The sequence below is a fragment of the Patella vulgata genome, chromosome 5, assembly GCF_932274485.2.
Source record: "Patella vulgata chromosome 5, xgPatVulg1.2, whole genome shotgun sequence".
In the NCBI taxonomy this organism is placed as follows: domain Eukaryota; kingdom Metazoa; phylum Mollusca; class Gastropoda; family Patellidae; genus Patella; species Patella vulgata.
This window is the reverse complement of record NC_065883.2, coordinates 23,574,516-23,592,310: the sequence shown is the minus strand read 5'-3', so window position 1 is coordinate 23,592,310 and position 17,795 is coordinate 23,574,516. Positions and strand designations below refer to the sequence as shown.

Below are 17,795 nucleotides of genomic sequence, written 5' to 3'. Positions count from 1 at the left end.
AGCACGAGATATCAAACATTTACTATTGGGTCAAATTTATTAATTGCGAGAATAATAAATATTTAGTATTAACTGAAATTCGCCCTACTACAATACCCTTGCACTAAAACTAGACGGAATACCCTCGTGTTGCTGGATAACCACGAATACAAAATAGCACTGGACAAACGAGACATAGATCAGATTTATAAATAGACGCAATATTGTAAGTCACGTGAAAGAAGCAAAATGGCCGGAGAGCTGAAGTCGGCATTGTTGTTGTCAATATTAACATTTTGTTTTGCGGAACAGGCTTTAAATATTACACCGCAACAAATCCACGTGGCTTTGGGAGGTATGTTATTAGTTATTTGTAATTATATTATTTCAACTCATACACGTTTAAACGACTGCTAGTTTACTACGATCAAGAAGTTACTGGGCTAGTATTGTGTTATGCTATTTTTAGAACAGGCTCGTCTTTCACTTTATATAATACACGCGCGTAAAAAAGCGATGGTCGTGATTTATTTATACATTATTTGCGCAGATGTTAAAATCGACAGGCTTATGTTTGATTAAATTAATTACAGTAGCATAATCAATGATTAAATGTATTATGCATGTGGTTAAATATGGAGTTAAAGACGTGAGTAGCCTATCTTATCTCTGAATCAAGTCGGTGAAGATTTCTTTTCCCTATGAACAATGGACGGTGACGAAGCTTGTCCTTACAAGGAAGTGACTGATGTAATTTACACCAGTCACTTCCTTGTAAGGACAAACTTTATGATTTATTTGCATATAGTCAATATAAAGGTCTGTCATTGAGCCAAGCGGTGTGGTTTCGATTCAATGCTTTGTGCGTGACAAGGAGTAGGAGCGACTTCCAACCTTGTGTGGTTTTCTCCGGGTCCCCCGGTTTCCTCCAACTGCTAAAGACACCTAAGCACAAGTGAATTATTGAAATAAACTTGCACCATGTGTTAGTCCTGAAATGACCTAGTTAGAGTCGAGTGGACGTTAAACCCCATTTTCCCCTGTCTCTATTCATATTATAGAACACGAAAATCCGTTTAATGTCATATATTTTAAGCTCTTCTCCTTAAAATGCCATTAAATATACAAATACATACCGAGGATTTTCACATGCGTTACTTTTCATTATGTATTCTAATATATTTCAATTTTCTTTATATAACTGTAGGGCAATCCGGTTTATATTAAGACATTAAAGACATAGTTTATTTTTGGATACAAAGTAAAATAGTGAATTCGTGACATACGTCAACCAAAGCCGATAGTGTTGCTTTAGTGAAATGTGGTGTAACACTTGTTACATAGATTACGCTTTTACTGTTGATAATCAGCGTATAGGTGACATGATCTGGTGATGCTGATATTAATATTAATACATGTACATGTTGGCAGGAACTTAAAAGAACCTGTGACAGAAGGAATACGAAATAAGTGGTCCTAGCGCCACTGCCACAGCATACTGCATTAACCCGGTTGACGAAGAAAAGTAGGAAGTTAAACCCCATTTCATCTCATTTATGTCTATGTTTTAATTATACAAAAATAAAGTTTGCATATTGTTTCGTGTCAAAGGCTGCTGTTTATCTCTTTGTTTTGACAAGCGTATCGCACAAACCGCCTTGGTAGGCTGATATAATTCTTTTCGAGACTTTGTCTAATGATCTAATGTCGATATTCATCTTGTAAAAATAATCAGGACTGTAATTACGTGTAGATAACGATTCGCGGTGAACATAATAACAGACCTGAGTTTTCGTTGCAGCCACGGAGATTCAGTGAGTAAGACCCTGGCTCGCTAACCTAGAGGTCCCTTGTTCGATCCCGGTGATGGCCGAAACGTTCATTGGGAATTTCCGGCGTGGTTCCCTCTTGTCAGTGGTGCACGATGGAGGGCCTAGCTAGAAAACTTATAGTGGTTCGTATTGGACAGAAAATCGAGGTCCCGTGTAAACATTGGCATGCACGTAAAAGAAACCCTGACATATTGAATTCGTTATAAGAGTAGGCTGCAGTACCGCCGTGGCACACTGCATGGCGTATGTCCATCTGCATAAGCCCAGTCTCTTCTTTATCTGAATTTCAACGCAGGAGAAAATAGTGAATAGATGTTCTTAATGTCCGTTATGTTTTCCTTACCTGTGAGTTCAGTAAGTTAGCCTTTGGTTAGGAAACATCAGTTTTCCCCATAAACACCTAAAAAAACTAGATATGGTCAAAACTTTGAGGAATAAATATAAGTATTATATTGTATCCTTTCAGTACCCTGTTTATAGTCCATATACATATATTGTGAATGTTTTACTAGAAGTTAAACTTGATAATGTTCACATATTTTACTGTGACTTGTTTCACAAGAAGTTAATACAGTGATGCTCGCCCAGTATACTGTTAAATGCTTCACACGAAGTTAAATTTAGTCCATTAATGGAATGTGTCACAGTAAGTTAAACTAATGATATTTACAGATTACACTGTTAATTTTTCACACAAAGTTAAACTAATAATATTAACAGATTACACTGTGAATTTTTCACACGAAGTTAAACTAACAATATTCACAGATCACACTGTAAATGTTTCACACTAAGTTAAACTAATAAAAATGTTTCTCAAGAAGTTACATTTAGCCCATTATATGAAATGTTTCACAAAAAGTTAATCTAACGATATTTACACATTAAAATTCTATCAAAATTTGTCGTATATTAGATGTAAGACAAAAACGATATCCGTGAAATTAATTTGATACACCCGAGGCTGTGATTTTGTTTTTGTCAACATGGCGCATGGTTGTGTGTTAATTCCAATGTAACCATTCTCCAGTTCATAGAAATTGGCTATAAATATTTAATTAATATCAGATTTCTATAGATCTGCTTATTGGTATAACGCTTATTGATTCCATACTTCTCCGACTCTCCAATATCAAATATAGGTTAAAGTTACATTTTCAAAAAACCTTGAATATTTAAAGACGCATTATGTAAGTGCTAACCTGCCTATTACGGGGATTTATTTTGGCTTAAATGTTAGATAAACTATATTATTTAGACATTTATTTACATGACAAGCTTATAATCAATTCTCTGGACCGTCGGATGACCGAGATTTAAATAGATTTAAAGTTACGCGAGATTTAAAGATTTCACCATGAATGGACAATCGAGGCTAAGTCGCGGCTGTCAAGTACCGTTGCGACGATAAACAACGATCAACGCTGTATCTTTAAACAGTCATAACTTCGCTCAGAATAAAGTAATTTCAGTGAAATTTCATTATATTCATTTTTCTATCTTTAATCTATTATAGCCGGATCGGCCAGCTCGTTATCTATATCGTACATAATGCATCTTTGATTAAATACTGTGTTGGAGAACTAGTTGTAGAATCTCAAATCTAATCTAACCGTAATAGAACAAATTATAGCAGATAACAAATGGGATCACAGAGTTATGTAATTTGAATTTGAACCAAATGATAATTATGTTACAATAGATGTGTGTTGATAATACGGTGCAATTCGTTTGATAACGAAAAAGGTCGAATAAACAGTTGAACGATTTATTAGATCTGATCTAATTTGGGGGGTTGGATGGCCGAATGGTTAGCACACGCGCGCTGTATCATACGGTCTGTCATTGTGTCAACTGGCGGGGTTTCGATTCCCTGGTTGTACGTGACAAGGAGTAGGGTCGCCTGTCCAACCTCGTGGGTTTTCTCCGGGTCCTCTGGTTTCCCCCCACTGCTAGATCCCTACGCGCAAGCGAATTATTGAAATAAAATTGAACCATGTGTTATTTCCGAAATGACCTAGTTTGTGTCGAGTGGACGTTAAATCCTCATTTCTCTCTCTCTCTCTCTCTGATCTAATTAGCATTAAAGTTACCCATTGTAGTTTATTTCTCGGCAATTTAATGATTAGTTGGCGTTGGTTCGGCGAACATGGCATTGATACATTAAACCCACCCTCATGTCAATGGCAGGGAAAAGCGTCTAGTCGTTCGGATTGTACGAAAAACCGAGGCAACAAGTTGAAGATCTTCGAACAGTTGCAAATCGAAAGAAGAAGTAGCGCCGGCTTTCAGGGCGAACTTTGACCCATTACACAACTTTATTAGTCCGTTGGAGCAGAGAAGTAATGCGTTAACTTAAACCCGTTTTATTTTATTTAACAGTCGACGGTGCAATATAGCCCAATTCTAATAATCTCTATTGAAGAATTCTTTAAAATATACGCGAAATATGAGCGTCAAATTTCCCGTGTATGCTTACTTGATCTAGAAAACATAGTTGATACCACTTATCATTTGGGGATTTCACATAGCTAACAAACTGGGGGGTAAGGGGCAGGTGGTGTGGTGGTGTCTAACTGTGAATCATAAGGCCTGTAATCATGGGTTCGATCACGGTTGTGTGCGTGACAAGAAATAAGGTCAAGTGCTTTATCTTGACATTATTTACTGGGTTCTAATGTTTCATCCTACTTATGGAGAACCATAATTATCTTAATCACAATTTTCCTCTTTTTATTGTTATAAGTTTGAATATAAATTAGAACATTATACCCAAGGCTAAAATGAAAAAAAAAAAAAAAAAAAAAATACCCGCGTTTACGGTTACCCGACCGGCTCTAGTTTTGGAGCCAAAATCGCCGAGCCTAAACTTCTCTCTCTCTCACTTCCCAGGCTCTATATCGATATTGGCGTTATTTTCTGTGGACAAATTCCAACACTTAACTTTCGGTAATATTTTCAAGAACCTTACTCAGTAATCAACCTAGAAATGCTAGTAAATAGATTGTACAAACCCTACGACAAAAAAGATGTTCCGACCGACCGACCGACCGTATTATTTGTGTGTCCAGTAACCGTAAGCACAAGTATTTTTTCTTGGCCTAACTAATTGATATCTTTTGCCGATATCATCATTCATTACGCCACGTGTATCTTATTCTATCTTTTCAGTAACGATTGATAAAATATCCATTACATGGAGTACCAGGAACAAGACGGATACTTCTCTTGTATTATTCGGTATTAAAGATTTGACCAATTCCACACAAGGAACATCAAAGATTTTTGTCGATGTTTCAAAAACCAATGTACAGTATCTTCATTATGTCTTACTCTCTGGGTTGATTCCAGGACAAAAATATAGTAAGTTTTATGTTCAACATGCTTGCATCTTATTTTTAATATTTGTCTTCCAGGGGTTAATATATCATTTGAATCAGGATATTTAGCTGTGCTATGTTGTACCTTTCTTTTAAAACGAAAGCAGACTTATTTTGGGGACCGTGTCACAAAGGGTGCTCAAAGTTAATGAAATATATGATTATTATTATGTAGCACTTCTGTAAAAATAAATGGCCCAACGACAGTGAACTTGCCACTTATTGTGGGTACCGTGTCACAAAGGGTGCTTAAAGTTAATGAAATATATGTTTATTATTATGTAGCACTTCTATAAAAAAAAATGGTCCAATCGGAAATAAGCCTAGGCACCCTGGGTCAAGAAGAACCTATAAGGGATGTTTCCTACCCGGTCGCCAATTTGTCTGCCAAATCGTTTTGCTGGGAGGAAAAACAGAGTCAACCAGTGTAAACATTGGCGTACACGTAAACGAACCCTTACACATCTAAACATGGAAATATGAATTAACATATGTTTATCTCGACTTAACTGAAGCATGGAAATATAAATTAACATATGTTTATCTCTACTTAACTGAAGCATGGAAATATAAATTAACATATGTTTATCTCGACTTAACTGAAGCATTGTTTTGGCGAGATATTGGGCCCAACCATCTCGATCCCTATTCTATCTCATCTCGTATTAAGGTTAGCGTAAACACGGTTGGGTTTCTACAAAAGCTAATGTACATTTCCACATATTTTGTTTCCTTGCGTTATGTATAATTTAGATACAAGGCCGACAGTTTTGGCTATAATAGTTTTAAACAAAAGTAATGAAAAGGGAATATGTTGAAAATTTCAGTCGAATTACTTCATTCTGTACGGAGTTATCATCGATTGTAAAACAGCGTAGGCCACGATTGTAATTGCTACCGTTGCTACGATTACGATAATAAACAAAGTCTTGATTTTCCATTTCTAAATTAAATCATAAAATCGTATTTAAATATATTAAAAATCTAGAACATCCGATGACATCGTGAGTTCATTGTGGTCTTGGCAAGTTAATAAATGTCCAATTAATAATTTGTATGACATTTAAGGCCTAAAGAAAGACTTGCAATAGGCAGATTTAGCTCTTAAATAATGCATCATTAATTTTAAATATTTTAATATGTCGTCTGTCCACATTTTCATTAATTACAGGCTATGTATGTGGTACTAAAGGAGCTCTCAGTGATACGTTTACGTTTACTACATTAAAAGAAGGCAGTAACTGGTCACCACGTTTTGTGTTTTATGGTGATTTGGGATTTAAGAATGCTCAGTCGGTACCAAGATTAGATAATGATATTCAAAAAGGATTGTACGATGTCGCTCTACATGTCGGTATGTATAAAAACAAATTGTTTTGATTATTTTCTTCATTTTTTTTTAAATAAACAAACATTTGATTTTCACGGTTTGGACTGCTTTATTTACAAAGTCTTTATGCAAAAAGGATTGTACGGTGTCACACTGCATGTCGGTATGTTTAAAAAAAAATTGGTCGGAGGAATATTTTCTTTCTTTTTTTAAAAAATAGATAAACGCTTGATTTCCAATGTATAGGACAGCTTTATTCGAGACCTGGGCCCGATTCCTAGAAAATTCTTAAGCACGTTCTTGTGCTTAGATTTAAGTAGACTTTGCATTTAAGTAAACTTACCTTATTTTGTGTTCCCAGAAAATTCTTAAGAACTTTCTTGTGCTTAGATTTTAAGTAGACTTCATTGTAAGCACAAGAACGTTATTATGCGTTCCAAGAAAAAACTTAAGCACAACTTCGTTCTTAAACATAGTCAATCTAAGCACAAGTCCCAAGCAAAGTATACGGCTTGCTTACCAACCTTAAGTCTGTTTCTACTTCAAAAAGATGGCTGACCGTAGAGTTTTTCGACGGCATTTCCGACAACTTTTGATACCAAAGAGACAATTACAAGACAGAGAAAATCCTTCTCCAGAAGAAATTAAGAATACTATAGAAAATTTCGCTTCTGCCCTGAAACCATTTTATTTATTTGTCAATTAGTAAACAATAGGCTACAAACACACGGACTACTTAAGATCAGGCGCTCTCACAATTATTCAGTTAGTTTGTATGTGTCTGCGGTTTTTTTTTATCTTGTGGCACATTTTATATGTGTATCGGGGACATGTCAAATGCATCTAAATCAACCATATATATCATGACGTCAATGAAGCAGACGACAAATTTATGACGTAATTCGCATACCAAAGTTGTTTTTTTGACGTTAAAGAGCATCGTAATCTCAGTTTATGGTAAACTTTACCAGTCACAATGTGCTTAGACTTATACTTGACTTGTGCTTACGTAAGAATGGTCTTGAGAATTTTCTAGGGACGGTATTTTTATAAGTTTCTCACGTAAGAAAAAGTGAAGCATGACTTTGTGCTTACTTTAAGAATTTTCTAAGAACCGGGCCCTGGGCCCGATTCCTAGAAAATTCTTAAGCACGTTCGTGTGCTTAGATTTTAAGTAGACTTTGCATTTAAGTAAACTTATCTTATTTTCTGTTTCCAGAAAATTCTTAAGAACGTTCTTGTGCTTAGATTTTAAGTAGACTTTAGTGTAAGCACAAGCACGTTATTACGTGTTCCAAGAAAAAACTTAAGCACAACTTCGTTCTTAAACATTGTCATCTAAGCACAAGTCCCAAGCAAGGTATACGGCTTGCTTACCAACCTTAAGCCTGTTTCTGCTTCAAAAAAGATGGCTGACTGTAGAGTTATTCGACGGCATTTCCTACATCTTTTGATGCCAAAGAGCCAATTGAAAGACAAGAGAAAATCCATTAGAAACATATTCTCGAAGAATGCTATAGAAAATTTAGCTTCTGGTACCCTGAAACCATTTTATTTATTTACAAATTAGTAAACAACACAAACAGGCGCTCTCACAATTATTCCGTGTGTTTGCATGTGCTTGCGGTTTTTGTGGCACATTCTATAATGGGGGACATGTCGAATGCATCTAAATCGACTATTTGACGGGAAGTTAATGCCATTGATCTTTATAATTCTATGCAGCTGACCAATTTATGACGTAATTCGCATACCAAATTGTTTTTACGACGTTAGAGAGCATCGTAGTCCCAGTTTACCAGTCACAATGTGCTTAGACTCGTACTTGTCTTGTGCTTACGTAAGAACGATCTTGAGAATTTTCTAGAGACGGTATTTTATAAAGTTTCTTACGTAAGCAAAAGTGAAGCATGACTTTGTGCTTACTTTTAAGAATTTTCTAGGAACCGGGCTCTGGCCCCGAGTTCACAAAGCATAAGTTAAGAATTTACTCAAATTCGCTTGCCTTATTTTAACTAAAATATAGCCCTTCACAAAGCATAAGTTAAGAATTTACTCAAATTCGCTTGCCTTATTTTAACTAAAATATAGCCCTTTATAAAACTTTTGTTGTTTTAATGTGTCAAATACATCATTAAGGGACTACATTATGTGCAAAGTTTTGTGCTTCTTGATCAAATATATTTCTCATAAACAGTGATTGAAAGTTGAGTAAATCCTTAACTTAAATCTGAGAATGCTTGGTGAACTCGGGTCCTGGACGTTAAACCCCATTTCATTTGCAGACCTTCATCAGGGTGATGAAGTTTACAATGTTTATATCTTAGCTATGGTAACTAAGTTATGATTTAAACATCACAATCCCATTATAATTACTATGACGTCATAAGGCAATGTTATAAATATTGATTATCTTGTCTACGATATCACCTATGGTGGAAGTGGACGTAAAACTTTAGGAACGAACGAACGAATATTGATTATCGATTAATTGCTTCGCATTTTCGTTGTTATCCAGACGAAAATTCGAGGACATTTCGGTCGTCACCATTAGATTTCAAACCATATTTTACAAATATAACATTGCATGCTTTGTGTTTCAGGTGATTTTGCCTATGATATGTATTCGGTAAGTTTAAGTAAATGGCTTCAATATCGAATTTAATTGGTAGTAGCATTAAATCATGTGCCTTTTTTGAATATTTCATATTTAATGGGGGCCGGGATGATTTGATTTGTTATCACGCGTGTTAGCATTAAATAGTTCAAATAATCAATATTACTATTAATGGTTTTAAAAATTTAAACCACTTTATGAATATCAAAATCTATGTCTGTCGATATTTTAGGCCAACGGAACGATGGGGGACAACTTTTTTAACATTATCCAACCAGTAGCAGCTAATTTACCTTATATGACTTGCCCTGGTAATCACGAAAACAATCAGTAAGTGAATAGTATATTATATATCTTAAGTAAGTGAACATCATATCTAACTTAATTTAGATCACTCGATGTCTAAGTACGTAAACAGTATTATTATGTGTAGCTGAAAAATGGCTATACTGTGCCGATAGTGCGTGAAATCTTCTATTGTTTTGCACTCGTTATACTATACGTATTTCTTATCTCTGGAATTGTCAAGAACCACCAAAGTTGTGGCCTTGACACAGGAAAGGTTACACCCAGAGCAGGGGAAATTTTTTATCTAACACGCGGTCTTCGTGAGAACCTTCTTTACATATATGTAGACACCAACACAGTTAATAATTAATAATAGTTTATATTCAGCAATATAATGATTACAAAAGTTAATATTGAAGTATATAAAGTTCTATATATAGTCTATATTTTGATGATAATAATCATAAGTCAGAAGATATAAAGCTCACTTAATTGCTTGAAAACTATTCACCCACACGATGAATGTCTCATTGCAAAATGAATTAAAGTCACTTACTAATATGAAACACAACACACAATTCATAACATGAAATTATTCACTTATCACTAAATCCCTAATACACGCATTAGAGTCACTTTTGTTCATACTAATTTAAAATCACTAAAATAAAAAACACATAATGTATACACGGTGAAAAGACAATATGCCTTCCACGCTAATCGACACCACGGTGGTCACGCTTTCACTGCCAGAATTCCCGCCACACCAGCGGTTTATATATTACCTCATGAATATTAAGTGAAATTATATACTCATGTACTCGGACAATTTAGACACTAAACAAATTTGAACATTACAAGTATATTAAAGCTAAGTAAGTGAACAGTGTATTAGGTCTTAGTAAGTAAACATATAAGATCTAAGTAAGTCAACAGTGTATTAGGTCTTAGTAAGTAAACATTTTAGAGCTAAGCAAGTCAACATTGTATTAGGTCTTAGTAAGTAAACATATTAGAGCTAAGTAAGTGAACAGTGTATTAGGTCTTAGTAAGCATTATATTAGATCTAAGTAAGTCAACAGTGTATTAGGTCTTAGTAAGTAAACATATTAGAGCAAAGTAAGTAAACAGTGTATTAGGTCTTAGTAAGTAAGCATTATATTAGATTTAAGTAAATCAACAGTGTATTAGGTCTAATTAAGTAAACATTTTATTAGATCTAATTAAGTAAACATTTTATTAGATATAAGTAAGTAAACATTATATTAGATATAAGTAAGTAAACAGTGTATTAAGTAAACATTATATTAGATCTAAGTAAGTAAACAGTATATTATATCTTAGTAGTGTTCACTGTGTGTTACGTGAAATCCATATCCAAGCCATCTCTTCAGTTAGGTATATTGACGTGTGTTGTAAACAAGTTAAAGTTAATGCATACTCTTTCTAAAACATTAAATGCCACTTCATATTAATTCAGTTATGACATCATAACCACTAATATCTTGTTATCTGTGCTGTTATCAACATGCTAGTTTTTCATCGGCTCGTTAACTTTGTATGCCAATTAATTGAATGCATCTTTTTCTAGAACACCAGATGTCAATTAATTTTTTTTTTTCATTTTTATAGTAATTTTACACAATATAAGAACCGACTGTTTATGCCAGGTGATGAACAGGGAGATCGTATGTATTACAGGTTAGTTGTTTTGAAGAAATATAAAGAACACCAAGTACCACTTCCCACGGCGTGCTCATCAGGAAGCTTAGGGGCAGGTTAGCTTTGGCATACAGGGCTTCTGATGGATGTTTTTTTATACTATAAGGCCTGTCCTTGAGTTTGGCCATATGCTTGAATGTGACCAGGAGTAGGGCCCGGGTTACATGCTTAACCTTTTGAGTTGGTCTGCGCCCCTACTGGTAACACAGATACATTGATATGACTAAATGATTGATAGTATTCCCTTATTTCTTTCTCTGAGATCTGGGGAGGAACCGTGTCGGCCGAAAAGGTTCATCGGGATTTTTCGGTGTGCCCTCCATACCTCACCTGTCAATGGTTCAGGGCGGAGAGCCTGGGAAAGGACAATGTATAGTTGTTCGGATTGGACGAAAACCCGTGTTCCCGTGTATATATTGGTGTGCAAATAAAAAAATTCTTTGACAGTTGGAATTCGATATAAGAGTAGGTCGTAGTACCGCTGTCCGGGCAAAATTTCCTCGGAGTAGAAAAGTATGCGTTAAACCCCATTTCATTTCATTTCTGTGAGATTTATAAATTATCCGATTATCAAAGCTCCCCGAATCATGTTGTGTGCTAGGTCATACTTATCTATAACTTGCCGATGTAAATAATTTATTTCTTTGTTTTAATTTATATTGCAGTTTTAATGTAGGACCAGTTCATGTAATATCATTTAGTACAGAGTTTTATTTCTTCATACAATATGGTCTATTACAAGTACCTCGTATGTACGATTGGCTAGAAAATGATCTTAAAGTAAGTAATCTATACATTTCTTGACATTTTACTATAAAGTAAGGTATGCATATAGGTTACACAAGAAAGGGGTATGTTACAATGACAATGAAATGAAATGGGGTTGAGCATCTTTCTGCCCGTCGGGCTAATGAAGACACCACAATGGCGTTAGAGATTTGGTGTACTATTTTTGTAGCCAGTATTGACATATGTTTGGAAAGATTTATTAAAAATACAAAAATGTTGGAAAATAATTTTAGTTACCTAAATGTAATGATTTGTTACTTATATGGACTGATTTGCTGCTTATATGGACTGATTTGTTACTTATATGGAATGATTTGTTACTTATATGCAATGGTTTGTTACCTAAGGATTTGTTACCTATAAGTAAGGTGTTGTTACCTATATAAGGATTTGTAACATCATGGTGATGCGTGGAATAGAATGTCCATTGTCCTGACATGTCTACTGCAAAACATTCGGAGAACACTGCCAAATTATCAGACATATGTATATGGTAACATATTGAAGACGATCACTCCTGGACAAACAAATGAAATTGATGGGTTTTTTTTAATTTCATAATGTAACAGTACATTATATTTATTACAGGTAGCCAATTTACCTGAGAATCGGGCGAAACAACCATGGATTATTACAATGGGTCATCGACCTATGTACTGTTCTAATAACGATAGTGATGATTGTACAAAATACGAAGGCATAGTAAGTTGATATGTTCAGACATCTTTATTTGAATATATTTCAGTATTGTCTATACTTGTTCACATTGTCGAAACAATGCCCCGAGTAGTGTCTCTTTCTCTTTTCGTGTGGCGAAGTTTCGGTATAATTCAAGCCCGAAGCTGACTTGAAAATTGTATCTAGTTGTTCGGATGATACAAAAAACCGCGTAATTCTCGCACTGAACACGCATATAACCATAGAAATGAAAGATACCATATGTTAGTCTAAAATGAACGAATTAATGTCTTGACAAGGTGTTAAACCCCCACCTCATTCCATTAATATGTCCTTCGCAGGGAATTAAGAGAAAATGATATAATGATAGTTGCTATATTTCATTGCTTTTAAAACAATCTTATAAAGCCCACAAATACCAACCCTTCCTTCAGTAAGTCGCGTGGACGAGTGCGCTTTTGATCAAAAGGTCTGGCATTATGGCGTGGTTTCGATTCCCCGCTTGTACGTGGACACAAAGTAATGTCGCCTGCTTAACCTCGTGTGGTTACTCAATTACCCTAACTAACCCACCCGCCCAGCCATCGACCCTTATTGACATGAAGACCTATGTTATATTTGCACCAGAATTTCGTTTAAAGGTTTCATTATATTATAAATTCAGATAAGATTAGGGGTACCTATACTCCACCTGTATGGTTTAGAGAAGCTATTCTATGATTACGGTGTAGACCTTCAGCTCTGGGCACATGAACATTCTTATGAACGACTCTGGCCGGTTTACGATCGAAAGGTGAGTAATGTTTAATACAGCTGTTTGAATTAGCAAGTAAATGTGAAATGATATTGGGTGTTTAAGGGAAAAAATTATACACACCTCGTGCACAACACCTATCATCTAGGAAAAACTCACAAAATGGTTTTCAAAGAATTGAGGCAAGCAGTTGTCGGGTCCAGATTGCATTTGCACAGTCAATGAATGAAGGTATATGGTTTATGGACAAGGAATTGATCCCCAATACACGCTCATCTAATATTGTTCCTGGGAGCGACATCTTTCGATAAAATGAATGAATGAATTAAATGAGGTTTAACCTTTTCGAAAAAAGCCTAAGATCCCACCCATTCAAGTAGGATTGACATTACAGGTTTTTGGTCAATTGCGCACCGATGGAATGCTGAGAAGGTGTTGTAATAGAAGGGTACATTGTGGGATGTTTTAAAGAAAAGGGGCATAAACACACACTCTAAATAATACTAGTACTACAATTTACCTTCATTCCCTTTACTTTGAGGATCAATCCATTATAAAGACAATTGCAAGTTTAATTAAATGACATTCTGGCCCGAACCATTACCGTGATAGTCAATCAAATGTTTAAGATACTCATTCCCTAAAACGGGGTGGAGTGGAGTCTGTTTTTTGTTTTTGTGACATTTTAAATCATTTCAAGGAATCTTTATGTCCCAGAGTTTAGAATCTTCGTATAGAACTTGTAAACAAGAGGTTCCAGAACTGTTATTAATATTTCCTTACAGGTATATAATGGTAGTTATGATCATCCTTACACCAATCCAAAGGCACCTGTACATATCATCACTGGATCAGCGGTAAATTTATTGTCTTATCCATTTGATGTGCTTCTCGTTGATATTACAATAAGGAATACCAATATACAACTTACATCTTAAAATAATATATCACTGTGTCCTTTGTAAATTGGTTTAAACCAGGTCCAGAGGTTGGTCTTCTGCCTTGGTCGCCATTCGATCTGTAGGTTTTATAGATCAACTTCTCAACAAAACAAATATAAAACAATAATTGTCAGTGAAGACGAGCAGAAAACTAGTTCTTCATATTATAAAGTGGTCAGAGGCAGAAGCTGTTGTTGCTCTGAATAGTCTTCTACTCCTCGGAAATTGTCATCAGGGTGTACCCCAAGGCCATGTCCTTGACCCAATTCTTTTCAACCTAATCAGAAAAAGGCAAATCGTGTGTCGTTTGGTGAAAAAGCCTTTTAAGTTGCTTCATCTAAACTATGGAATAAACGTCCTTATATTATTCGTAGCAAGGTGTCCTTACTCGTGTTTAAGAGTGAACTTAAAACATTTCTGTTTGACAAAGTTTTTAACTAGCTCCTAATATTGTCTGTTTTATATAGATTTTAGATCAGATTTATTCAATATTTTATATTTTATCTTTTGTTGTTTTAATTTCTGTAGTTTATCACACCATTCTGTGCTTATATATAGATGTGTATATTTTATAAGACTTAGACTGTAAAACACGTCTGAACACTGTTGTCTGAGTGGCATAGTAGAAATGCTCCCGCTACAAAAAGGGGTCGCCCTAATAAAAGAACAAACCTGCCTACTTAACAAACTGTACTTAACAAAAACAATAGGGCTCCCGCTTTCTATAGCGGGTCGCCCTAATAATAATATTAAAAACTGTGTAGGAATATGTAACTGCATAGCGCTAATATAACACAGTGTAGACAATAGTATATAATATATGGCTGTAGGTACAACTAAGTACGATACTATCTGTAATATTTGTTTTCTTTTAACTCTTTTCACTTTTTCATAAACTTTTATTCAAACTAATCGTAACAGGGTTGCCAAGAGGATATAACTCCATTTGATAAAGAAAAGCCTTATTGGTCAGCTAAACGTGTAGCAGATTATGGCTACTCAAGAATGACTGTCCATAATATTTCGCACTTATACCTCGAACAATTGTCAGATACGAAGGTTAGTTTCTTAATCACAACAAATATATTTTACAGGGATGCCAAGAAAATTTAGACCCTTTTGATAAGGATCGACCATATTGGTCGGCTAAACGTGTTAAAGATTATGGTTATACCAGAATGACTGTGTTCAATTCAACCCACCTGTATACGGAACAACTTTCAGATGATAAGGTTGGCGATTGTGTAATTACTGAATCAAAATAAAAAGAGGGCATTGTATGTAAAAACCCTACAGTATTTATGTTTTATTAAGTCGATCTGACAAGGGCGTGCGTTACCCTGGTGTAAGTAGAGCGCGGGGTGATTTGGTGGTGACGCCACTCTAACGCAGCGTAAGACCTACGCAACATGTACGTAAGATGACGCAACAATAGCGCCACCCCTGCGTCGCCGCAAGTGATTTTGACCGTCAGTATCTGCAAAAGGGCAAAAGCCATATGAAGCGCGGTAGCTGATGCGTCATGTCTTACAACGCTGGCACTGAATTACTCATACAAATATAAATATTAAAATATTTCTATGGCGGTACTATTTTCGTCATCTTTGTTGTTTTTATGATTTTGGCAACATTTTCAAAACACGACGGGGCACCATGCGGTTAATGATTTAGGCCAACTAACTACTGACATGCGCTTTTGGCTACCTTAGTTTCACACACCGCTCATTGACATACACAAATATCTACGCTAGGTGATGCAAGATAGTGACTCACAGCTGTGAAACAGCCTTACGTCAAAGCATTCAGTGTTTGATTGCCAGAAATCCGAATCTTGGATTATTACAGGTTTACAATCAGAAAATGGATATTTGAATCCGTCTATTGCTTTGGATCATACTTAATCCTGCCTACAACCTAAAGGTCATAGTCATATCCCCTGTCCCTCATTCGTATGTTCATTCACCAATCGTCCGTCAATGTCATTGGTATGTTTATTCACCCATCGACGGACAATCCTATCGTAACGCATCGCACGACAGTAGGAATCAATCAATGTTTAACAGATTATTGGCGTTTTGGACCAGGAACGGTTAGCAAGGTTCTCTGAAAAAAAGGCTCCGGTCAATTCAAGTATGATCGACTCTCCAATTACGAATTTTTCATATGGCGTCACAATCTCAAGATGGCGACGATGACGTTATGTTCTGTTCCTGAGACCAGTAAGGTTTGAAATTGATGAACTAACTGTGTAATACGACTTTCCATTTCAGTGATGATGTTGATCATAATGAATGGATCATTTTTTTTTTTCTTTCAGGGTGGTATGATAATGGATAAAATGTGGCTGATTAAAGACAAACATGGACCATATACCAACTAGTATAAAAGTTAATCAAAAAATAATTATTTATGAATAATAATAATAAAAGGAAAATAACTCTGTCAGGTATTATGTTGAAATGCTTTGTTTTAAGAAATAGTTAGTTATATTACTGGATGTAAATTTTTAAAAATATTTTTGTGAAAAAGATAATATATATTTTTTTAAAAAAGATGATATTTTGTTTTTAAAAAAGATAATAAATTTGTTGAAAAAGATAATACATTTTTTAAGAAAAGGATAATACATTTTAAAAAAGATGGATAATACATTTTTTTAAAAAAAAAGAAGGATAATACATTTTTAAAAAAAAAAGATAATACATTTTAAAAAAAAGAAATTAGATATAACATTTATTAAAATACATTTTTAAACTGCTTACTTTATGAAATATGTCAAATATAAGATTTGATGATACTTTCTTGTATATTTCTGTACGTATTTGTAAGCCATCACTAATTTTATTCTGTTTAAAAAATTATGAAATGATCTTATATCTTAACGATGTATTTATTTGTTTAACATATGATGAAATGATTTTATATGCAAAAGGTGTAAATATTTTAAAACAATAATATTTTAATTAATATGATAGATCTATGATGGTTTGCAATGTCTGTGATGTCCATTTAGTTCTTTTATGTACATTGTATTGTTATTGTGTGAAGTGTCTTTACTAGTCAACATGACTAGTTGACTAGATGATATTAGTATTAATGTAAATGTATTTTTTGGATCCTGGGGTAAATGTTATTGATTAAAATGTACAACTTAAAAAGAATTTTTCAGACGATTAAAATTGATAAATAACTTTGTTGTTTTCGCTTAATTCAACATATATTTGGATTAAGTTAGGTAGTTGTTTCCCCTTATTTAATAGATGACATAGTATTCTCTCACTCTTCTGCCGGCAACTTCCCTATTCTGGACTCAAGCGCTACCCAACTTGTTGTTGCTTTTCCTGTTCTTTTTGCGAGCGACGCTTGAATTAGAAGAGAGGTGTTCGAATTTTCATATCTGATCTGTTTCAGTGAACAACAGTGATCTTGGTGCGGGATTATTAGGAGGTAAAAAGACAAATCATTTTAAAGAAGGGAGGTTGGGT

The 17,795-nt window shown here is 34.8% G+C and overlaps 2 protein-coding genes across 3 annotated transcripts in view; one reads left to right on the top strand and one right to left on the bottom strand.

Moving 5' to 3' along the window:
* LOC126822097 (leucine-rich repeat-containing protein 74A) overlaps window positions 1–2,276 on the bottom strand; it is a 33,006-nt gene extending 30,730 nt beyond the window's left edge. Inside the window, exon 1 of the mRNA XM_050550849.2 lies at window positions 2,155–2,276. The gene's annotated coding sequence lies outside the window, so the exon portion shown is untranslated. The remainder of the gene's footprint in view (window positions 1–2,154) is intronic.
* On the top strand, window positions 204–17,500 carry LOC126822098 (acid phosphatase type 7). Of its 2 annotated transcripts, none has more exons than XM_050550850.2 (12): window positions 204–334; window positions 4,983–5,174; window positions 6,363–6,545; window positions 9,125–9,150; window positions 9,371–9,468; window positions 11,059–11,127; window positions 11,814–11,928; window positions 12,526–12,639; window positions 13,280–13,408; window positions 14,155–14,226; window positions 15,405–15,542; window positions 16,628–17,500. In XM_050550850.2, exons 1-12 carry the CDS (start codon window positions 229–231, stop codon window positions 16,688–16,690), a joined length of 1,305 nt encoding a protein of 434 aa, XP_050406807.1. In that variant the 5' UTR covers window positions 204–228; the 3' UTR covers window positions 16,691–17,500. The 2 variants fall into 2 exon arrangements, with proteins under 2 accessions (XP_050406807.1, XP_050406808.1); XM_050550851.2 differs by lacking the exon at window positions 15,405–15,542 and adding an exon at window positions 15,232–15,369.
* The last annotated feature ends 295 nt before the right edge of the window (window positions 17,501–17,795 follow it).

Excerpts from the sequence above, each read along its gene's own strand:
- LOC126822098 (XM_050550850.2), top strand. The coding sequence starts at position 229 with ATGGCCGGAGAGCTGAAGTCGGCATTGTTGTTGTCAATATTAACATTT. Across the intron at positions 9,151-9,370 it reads TTGCCTATGATATGTATTCG|GCCAACGGAACGATGGGGGA; the intron begins GTAAGTTTAAGT and ends TCGATATTTTAG. Across the intron at positions 11,929-12,525 it reads GGCTAGAAAATGATCTTAAA|GTAGCCAATTTACCTGAGAA; the intron begins GTAAGTAATCTA and ends TATTTATTACAG.